Source organism: Heloderma suspectum, chromosome 3 (genome assembly GCF_057233095.1).
Source record: "Heloderma suspectum isolate Gila_16-S chromosome 3, 16-S_ref, whole genome shotgun sequence".
Lineage (NCBI taxonomy): Eukaryota > Metazoa > Chordata > Lepidosauria > Squamata > Helodermatidae > Heloderma > Heloderma suspectum.
The window spans coordinates 296,931,458-296,954,338 of NC_139460.1; the positions used below are offsets into that span (position 1 = coordinate 296,931,458).

Sequence of the window (22,881 nt, forward strand, 5' to 3'; positions counted from 1 at the left end):
CCACTAATAGACCCATCCTTCATGAATTTGTCTGATCCTTTTTAAAAGCAATCTAAGCTGGTGACCAGTGTCACCAGTTCAATAGAGAACATGCTATATTGTTCCACATAGAACACAACTGCTGTAGTCAGTCCTTGATGTATTTCAACTAGAAAGTCAGAAATAGTTTCTGAGCTTCTCTGAGGCCAATCCACAGAAAGTATCTTTCAAGCCAGACAGTAAGTGATCTGGCTTTATAGCTGAAACTGCCAAGTAGCTTTTTCAGATCGACTTTTCAGATATAAATGTGCAAGGCTATAAAGTAATATATTCTCAGCACTGAAACAAAGCTGGTGAATAACGCCTGACAAAGTATGTAATAATCCAGATCTCTATAAGGCTACTATCCTGAATACACTTATAGTGCACGAGCGCAATCCTATATGTGTCTACTCAGAAACTAGCACTGTTAACTTCAGTGGGACTTACTCCCTGGTAAGTGTGCATAGGATTGCGGCTTTAGTATGAACTTACTGGAGTTCACTTCCAAGTAAACGTGTAGATCAGGTTGCATTTAATGAACATGGATGAACTGTTTTTCTAAACTCTGTAATGTTTTTCTAGGGTTCTATCCGTTCCTGTTTATTTTTACTGCCAAAAACGTAGGGCTCCCATATCATATTCTGCAATAAGAGTCATCTGGGACACTACAATGTGCAAATTTACTCATTGGAGTTCCTTATCTGATTCCTCTTGTGTGTGTGATTAGTGGGACCCACAGATCACCAATATATGTGAGTTGATTCTATATGCATGTATATTTCTAATGTTTGTTTATAGCTGTGACCCTAACATTGCACTCAAAAATATATTAGGATCGAGATGTGATTCAGAATAGGCACAGCAAATAATTTTTTTAAGTGGGTGTTGAACGGCTAAAAGGGAAGTGAGAAAAAGGGAGAACTTTAAGCCTTATTTATATTTCTAGCCTTATGCAACACACACTGAGACACTGTAATAGAGATTACTTGTGGCAGTAATCTTTGCTGCAGGCATAACATTAGCAGTCACTTATTTTGTGTTCTGAATTTGAACCAAAGGTATGCCATGCTGCATCTCCACACCAATACCCCTGTGGTGGCAGCTGGTACTCATATCGGAATTCTGCAGATGGTCAAGCCAGTGCACAGGGTAACTGATGTTTAAACATTGCTTTAACCCTCCTAGTGTTCAAAGGAAGATAGAAGTCCCTCCCTTTTTAATACTTGCTTAGGACAGGGGATTTTGGCAGGCGCAGCTTGCCATGGGAGTGGTGCCGAGAAAGAGGTGCTGAAATAGTAAAGTAACAGCAAGTCGAGTTTTGAAGTAAACGGGGCGGGGAAAACTTCCTAGCTAACTTCAGCAATGGAATAATATGTCTGGAGATCTTCATCCGGGATTTTCACTTGGAAATTGCAACTACTACGATTATTATTATTATTATTATTAAGTAAAAATACTTCTAGGTCACCTTTACGGGCAAAAGCCCCCTCAAGGCGCCTTACACAATAAAATCCCACTCAACAAAACCCCGTAACGATGAAATAAATCGTTCTGTGCCAGAAATGGGGAATGCGTGGTTGGACTGCAACTCCCATCGTTGGCTACAGAGCCCAAGGCCGATGGGAGTTGCAGCTGCAGGACCACACGCTCCCCACGCCTGTGCTACGCAGTCCTACCTGCATGTTTACTCCGAAGCAAGCCCCACTTGGGTCCGCCCAATCGGGTTTGCTGCCTAACCGTCCGAGGCTGCCACCCTCAGCGGAGCAGCACGCTCACCCCGGAGCAGCGCCGTCGCGCCCACCGACCTCGGTGGGGCCCGGCGGTTTAGCGTCGTTGCGCCCCGAGGAGAGCCCCGCGGCCCTTTCCCTCCTTGGACGTTTGCCTGAGAAAAGGCGGCCGGCTGTCAGCAGAGGGAGCTGCAGGCCAGCCAGCGCGGCGGCCCGGGCGGCCGGGCCGGGCCTGGCCTTCCCGCGCGTCTCGCCCCCTCAGCTCGCGGCTAGGCCGAGGGAGGGAGGAAGGAAGGAAGGAAGCGGCCTGCCGGCCGGCGCAGCCGGTTCCCCCGCCCGCGCTAGTTCAACGGTAACGGAGGCGGCCGCTGGGGTGCCCTTCGCGGCGGGACGAGCCCGCACGCTCCGTTCAGCTGTTTGTCTTTGCTGGGGGCGAGGGAGAGAAAAGGACGCGGGGATGAGGGGTGGGTTTCTCTGTAGTATTGGGGATGGGCTGAGGCTGGTGCTTCGGGGGCCTCGTCACACCTCGGGGGCGGTAATGGAGGACGGAGAGGGAAACGAAGAGGAACGGGGGTGGGCGGTGGGTATTTATTTGTTATTACATTTCTAATCCGCCCAATAACGAGTGTTTTCTGGGCGGATTACAAACAGTTTTTTTTAAAAACAACAACAACACCATAATGCCATATGACAGGTAAAAATATAAAGTACGACACAAATATTTAAAATAATGAAATCTTAAAAGAGACAGAGGACTTCCCCTTCTCGAAGATTGTAGGTAGGTAGCCCTGTGGGTCTATTAGGAAAAGCCACAATATGATTAATAGCACCGATGAAAAGGGCATAAAATCGTGAGTGAGCTCTCTAGTTCTTCAGAACTCTTAATCAGGCTGAAATTCGTTATGTTTTGTTTAACATCCTTTCTCCACAGGGTCTAGTGACTGGCTTCGGGGGTTTAGCATCTTTTTGTGTCATCGCTCCATCTTCCCTTCCCCTTCAGTATGTTTAAGATCATTTAACGCTGATAGCCCTTTTCATACAAACAGTGAACTTGTGGAGAGGGAAGGTCCGGCTTCACATTCACTCTTCCCTGTTCCTGAATTCATAGGCACCATTCATAAGATCAAATAAATGTGTGGATGTCTGGAGTGGACACAGGAGGCATGAATGATTCTCTCTGCACACATGCATACACATTCCCACTCCTGCCCTGGTTGTTCGAAAAGGGCTATGTTGCCAATTTTTCTTCTGGTAGGACTGCTTTTCTTTGCTAACTGTGTGACACAAGTGGAAAACCAGCAGGGGAAGTTTTCTTCTGTGTTCACCTCTGTGCCTAAATAAGGGTCACCTCTTCAAGTGTTGCGAGTCACACAGCCAAGAGTGAGCACTGTGACATGTAGTGGCTAAGCATGTGGGCTTTGAACCAGCTGATCCCTAGTTCAAGTCTTGCCTCAGCCATGAACTTGGGATGCTGGAGGCAAGCCATTTGCCCCCTCAGCCTCCCCCCATAGCTGCAATATGGTAATTACAACACTGACCTGCCTTATAGGGATGTTTTGAAGATTGCTGAGAAAATTACGTCAACCACTTTGAGCATTCTGAACTGCTGTATAAATGTTAATATTCTTAAAAAGTTAAAGGAACTCTTCCAGAAGAAAGTTGACTACCCTAGATTAGTTAGTTACCTGTGTATGCTCATAGTTAACATAGTTAAACAGTGGTGGAAGGATGCTTATAGGTCAGTTTCACCAGTTACCCATGCGCTGCTGTTTGTGTCATAGTAGGATGCTCCCTTGCAAGATGTGTTCCTCTCTGCGTATATCACTTGCATTTTCTGGTCCAGTGTCGGTGGAGCTGGATGTTTCTTAATTTCTAAAATGATAAGTTTTGAATCTCCAACATGCCTGGAAGATGAGCCTTCTGCATGAAGCTCTTGAAGTGAACCCCAGCTATGTAAGGCCTTAAACTTGATGGAAAGCATTTGGATGGCTTGGCTATGAGAACAGCTGACAGGTTTTCTGTAAAAGCTTTCAGTGATACTAAGCTCACTGTTTGGCTCATTGTTTATGCTGGTGTTGCATAAATGTTAACTAGCAACAAACAACAGAATAACATGCATCAGAAGAGATGTTGTGCAAGCAAGAGGCTAAAGGCCAGACCTTCGGTCTCCTGAGGATTGTAAGCTTACCTGTACAATCCCATTCCCTTTTGAACTGCTTGCTTGCTCTAATAACCGCTGCTGGTTAATGTCTAGAAACGTCAGGTTAAATGTGAAAAGTAAAGTGCAAAGATGACTGCAGATATTCAGGCATTCTCCTAGTCAATACCGAATAATACCATAGTCAAGGCATTCATTTGACTAACCCAAAATGTGCTCCTTTTTCCCAGGTCACATGATGCTAATTTCCACCAATATTAACTGCCAGTTTGATGCTTCAACATGTACCACATTGTGTTGTTAGAGCTACCACAGAGGCCTCCCAGGAACATGCAGGCCCCGAGGTAATGAAGTGAGTTCTACTTTAATAATGCATTGCATTGATTTTCCTCCCCACACTGTATTAGTATTTTAGTTTTATGACTGTTATCTTGGATTTTTTCCAATTTCACATTCTTTGTCTCCCATTTCAAATTCTGAAAAGGGTCAGGGAAAAAACATGGTGTGATTTTTTTTCTTAATTGTTGAAGTCCTTAATGTGTGGCGGAGTGGAAACTTGTAAAGGAACTAAGGCCACAATCCTGTACTTATTTAGCTGGGAGTAAGCTAAGCCATTGAACTCAATAGAATGTATTTCTGAGTAAACATGAATAGGATTGCACTATAAGGTAATAAAGTTAAGTAAAAAAGGAGTATGTAACAACTGTTGCTTTTGTGTATAGAAAATATATAACAATCATTTATGAAAAAATTGTGCCTTTGGTTTGAAAAGTGGGGTTGTTGCACATTATGTTGATTGAGATCTTTTGGTAGATCACTGGGATAATTTCCAGTAGATCAGTACTGGTTTTTGACTCCCAGTTCTTAAACATAGCAACAGTAAAAAGTATCTGGAGGTCATCCTAACATATGGCTCTTAGAGTGCAATAGGTAGTTAGCTTCACCTGCTGAGCCACCATTTTGCATCTGATAACCTCTAGATTCTAGCAAAACCAGATACCATAAGTCTAATATCTCATTTCTGCCATACAGAATAAACTTCATCTAATAAACGCCTGAAATCCTACCATTTTAACTTTCTCACATTTATAGATAAAAGCTTTTAAAGTAAAGGCTATCTATACTCTGGAAGCCATACAGAAGCAAAGGATGTCCCCATGAATCCCACTTTTTATGTGCTCACTGCTTCTTGTTGCCCCAAGTATCCCATCCCATGTTCCTCTCTGCTATGGCTTTCTCTTTACAGCAGATAAAGTGGCCCATATTTTGTATATATATATTTTTGATATATAGATTGAGGCTCATGAGTCCTTATGGACTCGGCAAGGATATGAAACAGAGATCAGCTTATTGATGTGTGTAATTCTTAGTGCTATAAAATCTTAGAGAATCATCCAGTCCCTCACTTCATCCTTCCCCTCCCCTTTTGCACTTGCTAGTCGGCACATGATTCCTCTGCCACCAGCACCCTTACCCGATTGTCCAGCCTCCCAGACATGCCGTTCTCTGCATGGTTGTTACTGTGCTGCAAAGTGTTGTAATGATTTCTCTTTTTTTATAATACTTAATATAGATGTGAATTTGGGGAAGTACCAGCAATGTAAGACATATTGTTGTTACCTTTCAAACCATCTCATATTTCATTAAAATAATTTTTGAACTCCAAAGGTTCAGATTCAAATCCTGACTTTAATTTGCAGTGAAATTAGTCACCTAGGATTCATATTCAGATCACTTAATGTGGTTATTACTCTTTAAAAACCCTTAGCCACTCTTTATTTACAGTCAAGCTGGCAAAAGATTGGATTGCAGAGCATCATTTTTAATCCGTATCTGTGATTGTAAGTATGGAACCAATGGCTGGTAATTATTCCATATTAATTAACAAGGATTATAAAGATATGATCTTATATATGGGGCATTAATTTATTTCACGCTGTAATGCATACTTGTTCACATCACAAAGGTACTAACATTTTAATGTGATTCAGGGCGCAATCCTGTCGGGATAGGCGGCCACCTCCAAACTTGGAGGTGACCACTTATCCAATGCAGGGCAGCAGAAGCACGGAGGGGATCATCCCCTACGCGCTTCAGCCGCCCTGCATTTATGGCTAGACAGCTGATTTCAGCTGTCTAGCCATGGGACCTTGGAGCGCGGGAAGTGGCAGCCAGATGGCACATGGGATGTGTCGTACCAGCATTTCCGACTTCCCCACCCTGACATGCCCCCAGGAACACCCCATTTTTGCTGCTCTACACTCCTCTTCCAAGCACGGGGCTGTTCCATGCTGCTTACAAGGCAGCGTGGGAGGGGGTGGAGGTCAGTTCTCATCCTATGGCCATCTAGCCACTGACTAGCAGCCATAGGATTGTGCCCTTAATTTTTTTTCTTTGTATCGGGGTCATTGATTATTTTATTGTGAAAAACAGTTACATAGACAGCATACAGATCTGTATGAATGGGCTGTATAGAGAAGCTATATAAATGAGAAGAAACTCATTTATATAAATGAGAAGAAATGGGCTGTATAAATGAGAAGAAAGTAAAACATTCCAAAACAAGTTTACAAATGTCATACAACTAATATCAAATGCATCAAATATCACCTCCAAATCTAACATTTACAACAGTTAGAATAAAAATAATTAGCAACAAGTCAATTGTGGCTGCAATACACTAGAAAGTTCTTAGATGCACACATTATTGAAATTAATGGGAGCCATGCAAGAACATGGTAGCTCCTATTCACTTCCATGTGGCTTGTACAGGAAAATTTATTGGTGGATTGAGCCCTATCCTATTCATTGAAAGATCTGGGGGGCAAGAAAGGGGATGGAGACAGAAACTGCTTGTTTCCAGGCAAAGATGAGGCTTCTTCTCCCCCCTCCCCCATGTCATTAGCGTTAAGTAATGGCCTCTGGGAGATAACATGAAATATACACTATGTACAGTGTAGCAAATTCAATTAAGGAAAATGGTTGTAAGCAGTTCCAACATTTGTCTGATAAGTGTTTACCTTCTCTTACTCTGATGCAGTTGTTAATGTTGTCATTTATAGTCATATTTATGTCATTCTGTTAAAGATGGAGTAGTGTTCACTACAATTTTACTACAGTGGACACTTCAGCAGCTACAACTTTATTACCATTTTACTGTTCTCTCTTGATTGTCTTGTTTTGGGAGGTAGGAAACTGGCTAGTTTCTATCAGCATAAGAATACTCAACTGCTGTGGGTTAATGTCTATATTTTAAATTTTCTTTCTTGCTTTGAGTTTGCCTTTCATATGTGTCCAAATAGAATAATTAGCTGGATTTGTCTTTTAAATTGATGTATTCATGCTGGATGTATTTTATTTTCTTTGAATTTGGCAGGCCCTTCAGTGAGATTGGAAAGAAATTGTTGTACCAAATCATCCATCTGGATGTGGGAGCTTTGAAGGGGGAGAGAGAATATTCAGAATTGGTAAACGGATTTGCATGGGGTTCAAAACTGAGCCAACTTCTGAAATAATATCCCTGGACTTGAATAGATGGCTCTTCAGCAGCATCCGCATGCTTTTAATATCTCCCCAGTGGAGGATAGGCGATTGTGTCTAAATGGAACACCCTGGATTTGGCATCTTCTTGAAGAATGTGTCGGGAATGTGTGGGAGTATTGGAGTGTTATCATAGGCCTGATCTCCATTGTCTGTTTTCTGTTTGCTGCACTACCGTGAGTTTAAAATCTTTAAATACTTTTCAGATTCATACATGAGTAATCTTGCCTGAAGCTCTTCTCAGAAGCTGCCTTTTTGGTTTATTCTTTGATGCATTTTTGTCTCTATCTGCATAGTATAAATAGGATATGCCAAAGCTGCATGTTTCTCCTGTTTAAAGCAATATTTGATGGTTGACAAATTAGCTTGCTATACTCTACTGTTGTGGTGACTTGACACTAATCTGTGCTATTTGGAGCACATAAAAACACATCACCCCTTCTCCTTTGATCTGTCCATCATTAGACACATGGGTGTATGAGTGCATCATTCACACAATGGGGAGGGCAATGTATCATACAGGCTTCATTCTGCCCATTCAAATGACAAACTAATGCACCTAGGTTGCTTCACTTGACAGCAAGGAGACTCTCACATGAGTGAAGCTAGTAGCGTATAGCAGATAGAAAGTTCTGCAGACTGAACCATCGTTACATTATCATTTATTATAGTTTTTGTTGTTGCACATGAGATGTACCAGGTAAAGCAATCTTGATCTGGTTGGACTTAAAAGGATTACAACAGAGCTTTAAGTCACCTGAATCCACCCTTTGCTGCAATGGCAACAGTGTAATATTTCCTCCTGTTTTCTCTTGGAACAGGGAAACTGGCTGCAACAATGGTGTAATGTTGTATCCTGAAGGGTAGTATAGAAATTAATTAATTAATTAATTAATTAAGCAAACAAACCATACTTGCTGCATGTGGGGCATATGTATGGTGCTGTGTATTCACTAACTCTTTCTGGTCCCTGCTCCCTAGCATGTGTGTGTGAGAGAGACACCTGGTCAGCTTATTAGCCACAGTGGATTGAGGTGCCTGCAGACACCAAGTTGGCAACCCAAGCACCTGCCGCTGCGGCTTCTCATTACGTGTGAACCCAGTGCGGGTGGGTTGTTGGGGTGGTTGACCCAGAACCCATGGGCTGTTTTACGGTTGGGGGTGGCTTGTCAACCACCCCAAGAACCCACCCTCTCCTGAGTCACATGTAATGAGAACCTACAGAACCCCTCAAATATTCCAAGTGGCCACCACAATGAGAAGCCCCACAGGGAAATTCACTCATGGTAGCTTCACGTTACATGCAAACCGGGCCAGACTCTACATGATGACGTAAGCCATGTGATCCACAGCCTAGTGTCTTGGATTTGGGAGGTATAGGTTCACACTTTTTCTCAGTCATGAATTCACTTGGTGCTTATCTCCTATCCTCCCTTACTTGGGCAACAAATACTAGTCACCATCTCCACAAATTTATTTTGCGAACAAATGAGAGAAGATTTGCAGAGCATATTGCTCCGTGTTAAGTAGGGTCAGCCCTGGTTAGTACTTGGATGGGAGACCACCTGGGAATCAGGCTTCCTGCACTGAGCAGGGGATTGGACTCGATGGTCTTGTAGGCCCCTTCCAACCCTATGATTCTATGAAAATGAGTACAATCAATATTACATTCAAGAGAGAGAAGGGGAGACAAATTTGGCTTACTTTACTAAAAGTTGTCTTCATATTTACTTAACAAATAGATTAAGGCTGCAATCCTGTACACACTTCACCTGTGAGTAAGTCCCATTGAATTCAGTGGAACTCACTTCTGCGTAGGCATATATCAGATAGAACATTAAACCACTGTATCCTTAGTTAGTCCAGCTTTCAGCCAATGTTCTCTGGAAGTAAGAAGATGTTAAAATTGTTGGCGACAATCCATATCCCATTTGAAATCAATGGTAAAATTCCCATTCATTTTTTCCCCTGGATTGCTCCCAATGCACCAGTTATTGCTTCTTCAGTTGCAGCTTAGTCTCTGTGCATTCATTTCAAGTATGTAGGCTGGCAACAGCAGGAAATCCAAGAATGGGGAAAATGGCTAAGTTAAATGGAATTCATCCTGAAGTTTGTTACCTTGTAGGAAACCTGTAACTTACTGAATCAACTGGAAATTTGCGCAGAAAAAAACTCCATTACAAAGCATTTGGTTCCCTTGTTCACAAGGGGGTATTGTCATTAAAAGTGTCAATTTTCTGTAGAGTAGGGTGTTTTGATAATGAGGTTCATGAACAATTTTACAATTCGAAGTCTCAAATAAAGGTCTTAAGTCTGTTACGAGAGCTTTGTGTGACCATAGCCATTTTTAAAGTATGATTGTATGTATTTGTTTTTTCAGGGTCACTTTTCTGTGAAAGGCAACTGAAGTGTTGCCTTGCAATGGGTAGATTAGATAAGTGAAAACATATCTTACAGTATTTTTTTTAAATCCCCACTTTTCTTCCACTAGGATACACAAAGTGGTTAACAGCATAGAAATAAATAATCACAGCAATATTAATACAACATCATCATCATCATCATCATATGAACATAAAAATAATTTTAAAAATTGAAAATGTTTATTGTAAGGTATCTTTTGAGCAGTCCACTCCCATTATTCTGCATATTGCCACAGCTGGTATTCTCTCAGTTGTCTGATTTTTCCCCCCACCAGTCAACTCTATGTTGCCTATCAGAATGGAAAAGTGGACCAAGCACTCTCATTAGGTTTTTTGCTGTGCTGGATTTCAGGAGACCTCACCAATTTTATTGGGTGCTATTTGACACATCAACTTCCAATACAGGTAAGTAGTCAGCTTCAAATATTTGGCTTCATAGAGACCTGAGGGTCACTTTTGCATTATTTTTTACTAACTCAAGAAGACTATATTAAACAATGAAAAAGTGGTTTATTTCAGTTTTAATTTTGTGATTTCTTTTTATCCCATGCTTTGTTAATACCCCTTTTTTCCTTGCACTCCATAGCATGCTTGCTTTCTCTCTCTCTGCACCACCAGAGTTATCTCTGAACGTCTCTGTTAACCTTCCCTCCTCTTATCTTTACACCTCACATCGTGCTCTCTCTTCTATTTATCTTTGTAATCCCATTTCTGTTACTGCATCTTTTGCTCATTTTCCACCCAGAGATCTTTCTGCAGCCCTATCTCTGTTATCACCCCCACTTTCTCTCTGCATTTCATAGCATTCTGCACCACAAGTTTCTTTGCATTTCATGTTACTCCCTTTATAAAACATACCCTAGTCTCTGAGAACCCCGTCTCTGTTAATTCCATTTTCCCTGCTGCTTTTCTCTTTCCTTACCTCTACTCTTCCTCAGTAGATTTTCACACATTGAGGGTGTCTCAGATAAAGGTAGGCCATGAGTCATGGCATGATTGGCTGGCTGGCTGCAACAGGCTGGGGAAGCTGCCACCAACTCTGCCACATATCGCTGAATCTACAGAGCGGAAGGAGCAATGTGGACATAGTGACACAGGAATTCTGATTCCTACACCACATTTGATAGGCATTAGTAGGTGTAGGAATCAGAATTCCTTTGTTACTATGTCCACATTGCTCCTTTCCCTCTGTGGATTCAGAGATGGGAAAGGACACAAATACGAGATTTCTGGAATTATCCCAGGGGTTTGCAAATAGCTAGGGAGGGCTTCAGGGGGCCCTAAATGTGTGCAGGCATGGTATAAATAAATGTAGGTTGGTACATATGTATGCAAGCTTTCAAATGTCACAGAAACCATAATTGGGCAGAATAAAAGTTCCAGAAGATTCATACATACTCTTATACTAACCTGGTTAGCTGTCTAATTCACATAAATATACATGTTTGTTGAGGTCATCTACAGGAATCCTACTGAAGCTTCTCCCCATAAAAGAAGAGTAATCAATGAGGTATTGGAGCAGGAGTTTGAGGCTCGCATATCCCTTGCCAGTTGAGATCTATAAATTATGCATCGTTCTTCTTGTCTTTTTCAGAGTGTCACTGCCATTTTTTACATTAACATGGACATAATTATGATATCCCAGTTTGTCTACTATAAATTAAAGAATGAGAAGGTGACAAAATGTGAGTCTTTTGAATAGAGACTTTTGCAATAGTGTGGAGTTCTCCGCTCCTTTATTTTTTCCCATAATACTTTAAGGGCGCAATTCTATGCATGTTTAGAGAGAGAAAAGCCCTACAACTCCCAGCATTCCCCATGGCTGGCTGGGGAATGCTAGGAGTTGTAGGACTTTTCTTTCTCTAAACATGCATAGGATTGCACCCTAAATTACTTAAGTCTTCTGTATGCTCTAAGTAGCATGTTGGGACTATGTGATAGCTTAAACTCTAAATGTTCTTGCAGGTTGGGTTCTACATCTAGCACTCTAGTTTTAGAAGAGGGTACAATGATGATTGTCTATCTGTCTCTCTCTCTCTCTCACACACACACACACACACACACACACGCTTACTTCCATTGGCATTAAACAAGAGAGGGAGAACGAGGGGCTGATTCTTTTTTTAAAAAGGTAAAACTCGAAGAACCTAGATAATGACTGGATAGTAAAGGAGGAAGCCCTATTGAACTCAGTGAGATTTACTTCTGAGTAGACATCTATGGACAGAAGTTCGCAACATTGTTCGGGAGGCGGCAACAAAAAACGTCCCAAAGAAAAAGAAAACCAAGAAGGCAAGATGGCTGTCTGCTGAGACACTGGAAGCAGCCCAAGAAAGAAGGAAAGCAAAGACAACAGTGATAGGGGGAAATATGCCCAATTAGATGCAAAATTCCAGAGGTTAGCCAGAAGAGATAAGGAATTATTTTTAAACAAGCAATGCGCAGAAGCGGAAGAAGATAATAGAATGGGAAGGACAAGAGACCTCTTCCAGAAAATTAGAAACATCGGAGGTAAATTCCAGGCAAAAATGGGTATGATCCAAAACAAAGATGGCAAGGACCTAACAGAAGCAGAAGAGATCAAGAAAAGGTGGCAAGAATATACGGAAGATCTGTATAGGAAGGATAATAATATCGGGGAAAGATTTGACGGTGTGGTCAGGGAGCTAGAGCCAGACATCCTGAAGAGTGAGGTTGAATGGGCCTTAAGAAGCATTGCTAATAACAAGGCAGCAGGAGATGACGGTATCCCAGCTGAACTGTTTAAAATCTTGCAAGATGATGCTGTCAAGGTGATGCATGCCATATGCCAGCAAATTTGGAAAACAAGAATGGCCACCAGATTGGAAAAAATCAACTTATATCCCCATACCAAAAAAGGGAAGCACCAAAGAATGTTCAAACTATCGAACAGTGGCACTTATTTCACATGCCAGTAAGGTAATGCTCAAGATCTTGCAAGGTAGACTCCAGCAGTTCATGGAACGAGAATTGCCAGATGTACAAGCTGGGTTTAGAAGAGGCAGAGGAACTAGAGACCAAATTGCCAATAACCGCTGGATAACGGAGAAAGCCAGGGAGTTTCAGAAAGACATCTATTTCTGTTTTATTGACTATTCTAAAGCCTTTGACTGTGTGGATCATCACAAACTGTGGCAAGTTCTTGGTGGGTTGGGGATACCAAGTCATCTTGTCTGCCTCCTGAGGAATCTGTATAACGGCCAATTAGCAATGGTAAGAACAGACCACGGAACAACGGACTGGTTTAAGATTGGGAAAGGAGTACGGCAGGGTTGTATACTCTCACCCTACCTATTCAACCTGTACGCAGAACACATCATGCGACGTGCTGGGCTTGATGAAGCCAAGGCTAGAGTTAAAATCGCTGGAAGAAACATTAACAATCTCAGATATGCAGATGATACCACTTTGATGGCTGAAAGCGAGGAGGAGCTGAGGAACCTTCTGATGAGCCAGCTGATTTGCATAATTAGCCTCGCCAGGCACAGCTTCTTGTGTAATCCAGACCCAGTGAGCCTGGCTTGTTCGGGTGGTTAACAAGCTACCCAGAAGCATAGCCTGTTGTAGAATTGTGGGGTGGTTTGTTAACCACCCCAACAAGCCACTCTTGCCAGGTTCAGACAACACAAGAAGCAGTGGCTGCGGGGGCTTGGATCAGCAATGTGGCCCCCGTGGGCATCGCAATCCACTGTGGCTAATAAGCCACAGTGGGCTGTGGAGGTCATGCAAACCAGGTCTCGGAGTACAGAGGAAAGGGCAAAAATTCCTTCTGATAGCTGCCCCTTGTCCTTACGGGTTCCACTCTGGAGGGACTCCAAACTTGGAAAGGAAGAGGCTGCCACTGAAGGTTTAAAAACCCTTTACATTAACGGGGCACCTACTCACACCCATTTGTATCCTGGCTTAGATATATGATATCATGTGTGGCATATTTTATTGCATATTTTATTTTATTTACATTGCAAACAAATATTGGATTTCTTTATAAGCAACAATGGAATACTTAGTTGTCCCTAATTTTCATTTGTCTTTCAAGGTGGTATAAATTTGAAGAATTGTTGTATAACCTGGGTCTTGATGTGCATAACACTGTGCATGATTTTACCCAGTCAGCTGCTGCTACGAAACCAAGTCCGGAACACTGTTTTAGGAGCAAGTGAGGTATAACCTAGTTTTATATCCTGAGGAGCCTTTGTTTTCTGTAGTTTCTATGAACTCAGTGCTTGGATTTTTTTTTTTGTAATGATCTTAATCCAGGAGGTAGTATGGATCAGAAATTCTCAGTAGTTAATATCCTAATACTAAGTAGTATCCTTAGTTTTCAGTTTTAACTGTTTACGTTTTCAATTTTTTAAAATGGATTTCCTAATTTACTGTTTTAATTCATAATAATGGGTATTGTCCACAATCTAGGAGGGAGCACTACATCCTTTGTACTAAACATCTGCAAATATTGAAGGTTTTTTTCCTGTTTTTTTTTTTAATCTTCAGAAGTCTCATGGCATGATTGAGGTGTCAGGCTTTGTTTGCGGCTATATCTCGTGTGTGTTTTACTTGGGATCTAGAATTCCTCAGCTGTACAAAAATGTAAGTTTATTATTTATTTTCAGGATAGTGCATTCCACCCACAAAATTCATGGATAAAATGGATGATCAGTTACAATCCCATACATAATCTCTGCTCACTAATATTAATATAAAGTGAAATACACCACAAATGGAAGGTGCTTCTACTGGAGGCAAGGAATTCTTCAGACAACAGCCTTTCACACCTTATGGCCGGAGTGGGCAGCTTGAAGCTCTCCATGTGTTTTGGCCTACAACTCCCATCAGCCCTAGCCAGCATAGCCAATGGTGAGGGATCATGGGAGAAATAAGCCAAAATATCTGGAGGGCCACAAGTTGCCCACCCCTACCTTATAGGGTGCCATTTTGAGGAGCCCTCCAATCTAGGGAGTGGTCTTTTGAGGAGACACAGGGGGGTGCTTTAAAGTCTCCCATGTATGAATAGAGCAGCCACTTGTGCTGGTCTAGGTCCTGGCTATTGAAATTCCGTGTCTGCCATCCTAATGTCAAGTTATTCTGTGTTTGGGGGGAAAAAAACATTTCACAGACTATTTTGATGCTTTAGAGCAACTTTTAATATCCTTTTCTTCTGAGAAGTGGGAATGAGACCCCAATTATAAGTCAAAATAAAGGTTTGCCAAGTTGAGAAGTTTGTAATTTAGATTGAAGTAGCAATTATCAAATAAGCAAAGCTGTCACTAAATGTTTGTGGGTTATGAAATATGTTTAGAATGATTTCTGAGTCTGCAGAGATCATTTGGTTTTAACAGTGGACTAGTGTTACATTTATATTTGGCTTCTTGAGAGGTAGATTGATACATTTCACCAATTATGAAAAAACTGGACCAAGAACTGGATTCAAGCCACTCCATAATATTCCCCCTCCAACATCCCCCCACCCCCAGTTAGTCAGTGTTCTGTGACCAACCAAGGAGCATGCTAAGCTGTTTGGTAGGGAAAGTTTCCATTTTGTATCCCCGCCCCCCAAATTCCAAACATTTTGATATTTTTTGTTGGGGGGACACACTGGTGTCCAATCTCTGTTACATTAAAATCTTAGATTTTTTCCATTATTTCTATGGGCAGATTTCTGTTCTGTCCCTTGGGACATGCTAAATAGTTTCTGAGTGTGAACCGGGAACTGATCTGTCCAGACAAAGAGATGGTACTTTCAACCCTTGTTGTATATCAGCTTTCCCCAGCCAGGTGTCCCCTAGATGCTGCAGCTCCCATAATTTCCATGCAGCATGACCAGCAACTGAGAATTATGGGAGTTACAGTCCAACACATCTGGAGAGCACCAGGTTGGGGAAGGCTGTTGTATATCATATGTGTCTCCTCCCTTTCCAGGCACTCAATTCTGTTCCCCTTTCTGACAGTTTTTTTCCCTCCACTCAGCCAGCATGAGCTTTCCCTCCACTCAGCCAGCATGAGCAACATGAGTTTTTTTCCCTGCACTCAGCCCCCTTAAGTTTTTTTCCAAAGATTTTTTTTTTTGCATATCTGCACATTGTAGGGTCATCCCAAGTCTGCCGATACCTCTCTCTCATGTATGGGTGGTATGGTTTGGGCTGGAGCTCTACAAGTATGGAGAAACTCAGTTTGATATTAGAAGGAATTATGGTACTCCAAAGTTCATAAAGATTGAAGAGGTTCCCTGTTTAGGATTCTTTGTCTATTCTGGTTAAGGTCTGTCTATTTAGGTTCAATTCCTGACATGTCCAGGTAGGGCAGGGAATGACTGAAGCCCCAGAGAGCCACTGCTAGTCAGTGTAGGCAGTGCTGAGCCAGATGGACCAGTGGCATGACTCGATGTAATTCCCATCTTTCTGTTAGAAGGGACAGAAGGGAATACGTGCTCAGAGGCTTCTGGTGGCCACAATGGTCACCATGGGATTCCAAGTTTATAATTCATTTCTAGCCATACGTGTAAAAAAAAAAAAAAAAAAGTGAGTCCTTTTGCTGTAACTCATCTTTTACATGTTACCTTTTAGTTCCAAAGAAGATCCACAGAAGGCACATCTTACCTGTTGTTTGCCTTAGCCATGATGGGAAACTGTACCTACGGTCTAAGTATTGTATTAAAGATGCCTGCAACACAATATCTCATAAGTCTTTACTTCTGGCATCATCTTCCTTGGCTCATTGGGAGCTTTGGAGTTTTGTTTCTAGATATTCTTGTATCCTTTTTTTCTAATGAAAACTGGTAGTTTTACAGAAACCTCTTGATAAATAGGATTTTGCAGACAAATAGTGAGATAATAGCCTTTTTATGAAAAGGCTTTCAGGCTTTTACTTGTAATGGGGAAACAGTGATCGATATTATTTTTAGATGATAATGATTGGCCTGATCAGGCCTGCTCAATTTTACTTGCTACATCATGGAACAAAAACAATATGCATGCACTTATTTGTTAAGCTAGGAACATGAATTTATGTGCAATCTGTTAATATACAAGATTTGAAAAGGTATCTTCCATCACTATGCTTGAAAAATTATAGTTTTAAAACTATAGTTTTGAAAAATTATGTCGGGGGAAGGCTGCAATTGTATGCCCACATTTTTGTGGGAGGTAAGCCCCACTGAATACATCAAGTTTTACTTTGAGTAAGTATGTATAGGACTGAGCTGTACAGCTGTTATACTCACTTCTATTAAAGTTAGTGGAGCCTGTTTCTGAATAAACATACGATTACAGTGCAAAATACATAGAGTGCTTCACACTATACAATTCTATCATAAAGTTTTGTTTCAGATTAATTATCAAAGACTTAATAAGGAAATGATTACAACCTTAAATCATAACTCTAGAATAATTTACATCAGGAATATTTAGTAAATAGCTACTACAACTTATTGGCTTTGTGTGCTCCATTCTTTTTGGTTTTGGTTCAGCCCACTTTTTCTGGTTTCTGTAACACAGCAGCAACAGTCCTCTTTCCCATGCTGCTGTTGAAAGATAAGATCTCACAATAAGTCGATATAGTCACATGCAAAATGTGCAAAGGAAAAAACACTTCTCCAGATGGGAAAAAGCACAATCCTTACTAAATTGTAGGAATTGGTTGATTTCATATTCTTTGTATATGTATTACTATATTTTACTGTGTCTTGCTAATTTAGAAAGGAATTTTCAGATAACCCTTATGTTTCCTCAGAGAAGCAGATTTTTATCTGCATGTTTCAGTTTCATGCAATCTAATACAGTCCAGACTGGATACAGATTGGAATGTATTAGACATTGCTTGTCCATGTTATAGAAATGTAGCATAAGTTGTAGAGAAGTGTAACAAGGGATTCTTTAAACTCAAAGAACATCACTGAATATTGGCCCTTTATTCATTTCCTAGGGTTTTAATATGCATGTCTACAGCCCAATCTATACCTCAGTTCAGAAACATTATTTTACTTCAGAGGGCTGCATTTATTTTAATCCCTGTAGTTTGGCTTAACTGAGTTGTGCTTTGAGCTTTACATGTTTTATAGCCATTTCCTATCCAACAACACTGGTTATAATTAACAAAAGCTAGTTTGCAGTCTGGGTTTTAATTTTTTGACATAATTAAAATTGACTTGATACAGGGCTATGGCAGATCAGACAATATCATGTGTTTGTATGTTCTTTTAAGTTCCTGTCATGACAATGATGAAGTGGAAAAGGGTGTAGAAGTCACCCAGTATTTGTGTAGAAAGACTGCTTATCCCATATTCATTGGCTTTGTGGTACGTTTAGCACATTGTTCATGAATATACCCAGCAAATCATTGGTGGAACCAGCCATGACAATATGAAAGAATTATGAATATGTGGTTGTGCTCTTTTTTATCTTATTTGAATGTAAATGAATCCTAGTTACTGGCTTAATATAGTCCATGGTTCCTCACTATGGTACAAAAACTGTTTTCTGCTACTGTGGTGATCTGTCATTTTGCCTATTGGCAAGCTTCTGGAGTTCATGGCTTCTAGCCATAATTTGAACAAAAAGGATTTTATTTCCACAAGGGCTAAACAATGTCCTGGCCTGTTTGGCTTTAGCTGGAAACATTATCACAGAGAGGATTTTCTTTCAAAAATCTGTATTTGACCCCAGTAACCTTGGCACTGTGTTTCTTACACATTTCCTAATATTCCTCAACACAGAGCTAAAGGAACCTGGAGATCCCTGCCCAGAAATAGCTCAGCATATATGAGCAAACATCACACCTTTTTCTGTTGTGTGACTGGCTCAGAATCTGCACTGAATCTTAATAGAGTGCCCCAGTTGGATTTATATTGAAACCACATGGTTGCAAACTGGCCAGATCTTATTTTGAATGTATTTCCAGACTCTTGAGTTCCTTATTACATAAAACTAGAATAGTACCTAAAGATTTGATAAACAGTCTATGAACCTCCAGGTCATAATTATAAGTGAAATGGTTAAAACGTAATTTGCTTTAACATTTTAACTAGTTCTACCCCTACCCCACCCCCCGTATCTTAAAACTGTTAATCTTTGTGTTGTTGCCTTCCCAAGATTATGTAAGTATCTATGATGCTCTGTTAATTGTCTGTCTATGCATTTTTCCTCTAGTCCAAATTCTATAAGATGCATCCCAAGATCATTTCTAGGCTTTTGGGTAGCCAAAAATCTTGACTTCACTATTGCTTGGGGTTGCGGTATTTTCTCTCTCTTAGCAAAGCAATGTATATGTACCATAGTTTGTGCCTTGGATGATTTTGAAGCAGCACTTTTTTTCTTTTCTTTTTTTAGCAAAAAGAAGTTTATTGAAATGCCATCCCTTCCCCCCTTTGTCCAAACAAGACTAATGTTAATATATTCAGAGGACAGGTGGTTGTGTCTGTGGGCTGGAAATATCAAAAGGACAAGAAGCTAATATTTCCCAGTGGTATTTTTAATTTATCATTTCAGAATAGGAATGAAACAAATTTGTATAATACTTACTGGGGAACAGTTTTAATATTCAAATTGGCACTTCTGACGTTGCCATGAGTTATATAAAAGGACTGCTGTAGCTTTATAAGGTTAAACTGATACCCACTTATTAAGAATGATGATGAGTTTGGTTATTTGAGAGATAAGAACAGAAGTTTGAAGGTAAAGGAGTTATTCTATATTGGTTTATGTATATATCAACTGCCCTCATCCAGTTATTTATTGCAGGTGTGGGATGCATAGATCTCCCCCACTTGGAATAGTTTCCACTTAATCTCAGCAGAGGAAGCAGATTACATATGGATTTGATAGTGTATATCTCCTCCCTCCACTGATAGCAATAGGATAAAGACAGCATGCTGCACATGTGAGAGTACTTGGAACTCTAGATCAGGGGTAGGCAACCTTTGAGGGCCATGGGCACATTTGGCAATTTGAGAAACTGCCCTGGGCATCACCACAAAATGGCTGCCATGAGAGGTGTGGCAAAGAACAAGTAACCTGCCCAAAAGATGAATACCAAACAGAGGTGGGGTCTGAGTCCCAACACACAAAACAACTCCTTTGAACCCACAATTTTCAGCACCAACAGAAACCTATTTCACAACAATCCAAGCTGCTGGTAAGAACATGTGTTTTATTTTGTTTTTTTTTAAGTGAGAGGGGTAAAGCACCTTGAGGGCTGCCAAAAAAGATATCTGGGTTGCATTGATGCCCACAGGTGCCACGTTGCCTACCCCTGCTCTAGATCAATAAAATTATTGTATAAATTTTATATAGATATTTGTATAAATAGAAACCTCTCTAAAAAAACTAAAGTGTATGTGTATACAGAATGATTTTACATATATACACAGATAGAATGTGTGTTTATTTGGTCCCCTTTTCTTTTATATGTGAACTATCAGGATGAAACTTATTCTAAACATTTTGGAATAACTAGTATCAAAAGAGAAGTGTGGGTGACTAATTTGAACGTTCACTTTTGTTGCTCCTAACTTGAAAAAACACTGCATAAGCTGTCTTTCTGTCTTAAGATATGAATATTCCCCTTACCTTTACATCCAGATAACTGCACAATTTATTAAGTATCATAAACGGAACAAGAGAAGACCCAGCTTGGTGGCCTTGGAAGTGGAACCCTTGCTCATAAATGAAGATTCCTAACATCTATATTTTGTCAGTGTTACATACCCATATAATGGATTGGATCCATACTTAGAATAGACCCATTGAAATCAGTGGGGCAACTAACTTATGTCCCATTGATTTCAGTAGGTCCACTCATAAGTATGACAAAATCTAGTTCCAATGTTTTCATTCTGAAGTCTTGAAGACTTTTTGTAAGCAAAGGGTGATAGTTGTTAGGGACTCAACAAAAGAAAACAATACAAGTGCTAAGAGCTCCAGGGTGATCTTCAGTGACTGGATTTTAAGAAGTGCTAAATCCTATGGAATTTACCCAGTGTAGGAAGATGTATGTCAATTATTGCAAGGTTGGACACAAGTTACAATTTTTTTTAATTTACATCTTTTTTAAAACCAGTTTTTTCATCCCTAAATAAATCTACAGTTACATATTTATTGTTTATAACAGTGTGATAAATGATTGCTATGCCAGTGATATCATGGCTTTAGTCAACACTGTAGTTCTTTCAGTGTGTTCTATGCTATTGGGTTTGTCCGTTCTTGTTTTGCCTAAAGAACCAAAATAGGAAGAGAAAGTATCATGGCGTCTCCTCATCTCACAACTGTGCAGTTGTAAATGTTTGACATATTCCTCCTCTTGTTCAGTTTTTAAGCCAACCATACAGAATATTTCACAATGTTCGCAATGATAATATATTGGAGGCCTGGTCATTACATGAAATATGAATAAAGCATTGGTGAGAACCTTTTTTCTGCTGAGGGCCACATTTGTCCTGTGTGGGGAATGTTTTAGGGGCCACATGCTGGCAGTGGGGACAGTGGTTGGTGGGACAAAGCCAGAGGGGGGCAGGGCCAATCTACCCCACTACTCACTCTCTTTTTATTTTAAGATTATCACCATCCACTCTCTCATCCATTCCCCCCATTCATTGTCATTCATTTATCCCTCCCCCCAACATACACACTCCCACATCATTTCCCCTCTTTCTCCCCTTTCCCTCCACAACTGCTGCTCCTCAGCTCCACCCATCCCTGCATAGCATTTAGGCTTTTTAAAAAAGCTCTCATTGGTGCCAATGGGAGCTTTTTAGAAAGCCTCTTTGCTACATAGGAAGTGATTTTTGCCAGGATCACCATGTGTGGGGAGGGTTAACCCTTCTCCCCCAGCTGCCATCCCACGGAAAATACCTCCCCACTCCTGTGCAGGGTCAAGGAGAAGGGGCTGGTAGTTCTCCAGCTCAGCTGTGTGTATGTGCTGGATGTAGGGAAACACAGATGTGATTCAGTGTGCTCCCCTTTTATTCCAGCCATGCACAGATGGTGTCATATGCAGTCAGTTTAGCTACAGCAGCCCAGGAAGAAGAGATGAAGTAGCTTCCAGAGACAGGCTACTGCAAGCAGCATCTGGCAATTACTGTTGCAATATGGGCATGCCACATTAGATCATGGGAGTGACCTTAATTCAGGAATTACTGGTGTGGGAAATGGGTTGAGAACTGATCATGCTTCTCTTCATAAAGATCAGGGACTCCATTCCTTCCGCGTTGTGGGAATATGCCCTGGTCTACACATGCAGCAGAATAAGGTGGTGGAATGAGTTGTACTATTTCAGGCTGCAGATAGACAACCATATTTTTTAAATGTTCCCTTGGGTAAAAGGACAGGGAGTGAGCTCTGGAACCTTTCTCCTTGATATGCTAGATTTTACTTGCAGGGATCTCACACACACACACACACGTGGGATCATTGAAAACTAGCATTCCTCATCTGTAACCTGAAGCATGGCACAGTTTATTCTACCACTTCATTCTGCTGTGTGTGTGTGTGTGTGTAAAAACCAGGCCTCAGTACTTTCTAGTATATATGGATTCATCTGCCTATAGGTGAAAAATGGGAATAAAGCTTTTGTTCATAATAATTTGAAATGTCAGCCTCAGCTTGAATCTATATTTCTGGGTTTGTAGAATGATAGACTGCAGTTCTATGTACATTTACCTAGTGGAAAGCCTAATTGAACACAATACAACATACTCTGAATAAGCATGGATAGCGTTGTGCTGAAAGCAATACATTTTCCCACTGAGCCGTAATTCCACAAGTTGGTAACTTTAACAGTTGCTTAATACAATCTTGAAGTGTGGTCTGGCACAATAGGTGGCCATGTAGGCATGAACTCCCACTAATGACAATGAGTTTATTAATTTCTATTTCAGATGTCTCTGCATCCAGTGAAGTATATTACGTGAGTGCATTCAGTTAAGAAAACTTACATAATTTCTGGAGTTAATATGGGTGCACGGTTAGCTGTTCAGCTTTCCACGTTAAAATTCCAAGGACAA

The 22,881-nt window shown here is 40.8% G+C and overlaps 2 protein-coding genes across 7 annotated transcripts in view; one reads left to right on the forward strand and one right to left on the reverse strand.

Annotated features, from left to right (window-relative positions):
* Window positions 1–2,015, reverse strand: part of VEPH1 (ventricular zone expressed PH domain containing 1) — a 250,480-nt gene extending 248,465 nt beyond the window's left edge. For both annotated transcript variants that reach the window (XM_084847341.1, XM_084847342.1), the window contains exon 1: window positions 1,698–2,015. The gene's annotated coding sequence lies outside the window, so the exon portion shown is untranslated. The remainder of the gene's footprint in view (window positions 1–1,697) is intronic.
* A 4-nt stretch (window positions 2,016–2,019) lies between these two features.
* On the forward strand, window positions 2,020–22,463 carry LOC146351471 (lysosomal amino acid transporter 1 homolog). 5 transcript variants are annotated; one of them, XM_084847345.1, is made up of 10 exons: window positions 2,020–2,100; window positions 4,137–4,250; window positions 5,692–5,747; window positions 7,283–7,622; window positions 10,145–10,274; window positions 11,464–11,554; window positions 13,927–14,051; window positions 14,382–14,477; window positions 16,451–16,636; window positions 20,462–22,463. In XM_084847345.1, the coding sequence occupies exons 4-10, from the start codon at window positions 7,441–7,443 to the stop codon at window positions 20,558–20,560; spliced, it is 909 nt and encodes a 302-aa protein (XP_084703471.1). In that variant the 5' UTR covers window positions 2,020–2,100; window positions 4,137–4,250; window positions 5,692–5,747; window positions 7,283–7,440; the 3' UTR covers window positions 20,561–22,463. The 5 variants fall into 5 exon arrangements, with proteins under 5 accessions (XP_084703471.1, XP_084703474.1, XP_084703473.1 ...); XM_084847348.1 differs by having other exon boundaries at window positions 2,020–2,212; window positions 4,137–4,258; window positions 20,462–22,455; XM_084847347.1 differs by having other exon boundaries at window positions 2,020–2,212; window positions 20,462–22,455.
* The last annotated feature ends 418 nt before the right edge of the window (window positions 22,464–22,881 follow it).

Bases quoted from the DNA above. Each gene is read 5' to 3' on its own strand.
- LOC146351471 (XM_084847345.1), top strand. From the start codon at position 7,441: ATGGCTCTTCAGCAGCATCCGCATGCTTTTAATATCTCCCCAGTGGAG. The intron at 11,555-13,926 runs GTGAGTCTTTTG...TTGTCTTTCAAG, and splicing joins GAATGAGAAGGTGACAAAAT to GTGGTATAAATTTGAAGAAT. The intron at 14,052-14,381 runs GTATAACCTAGT...TTTAATCTTCAG, and splicing joins CTGTTTTAGGAGCAAGTGAG to AAGTCTCATGGCATGATTGA.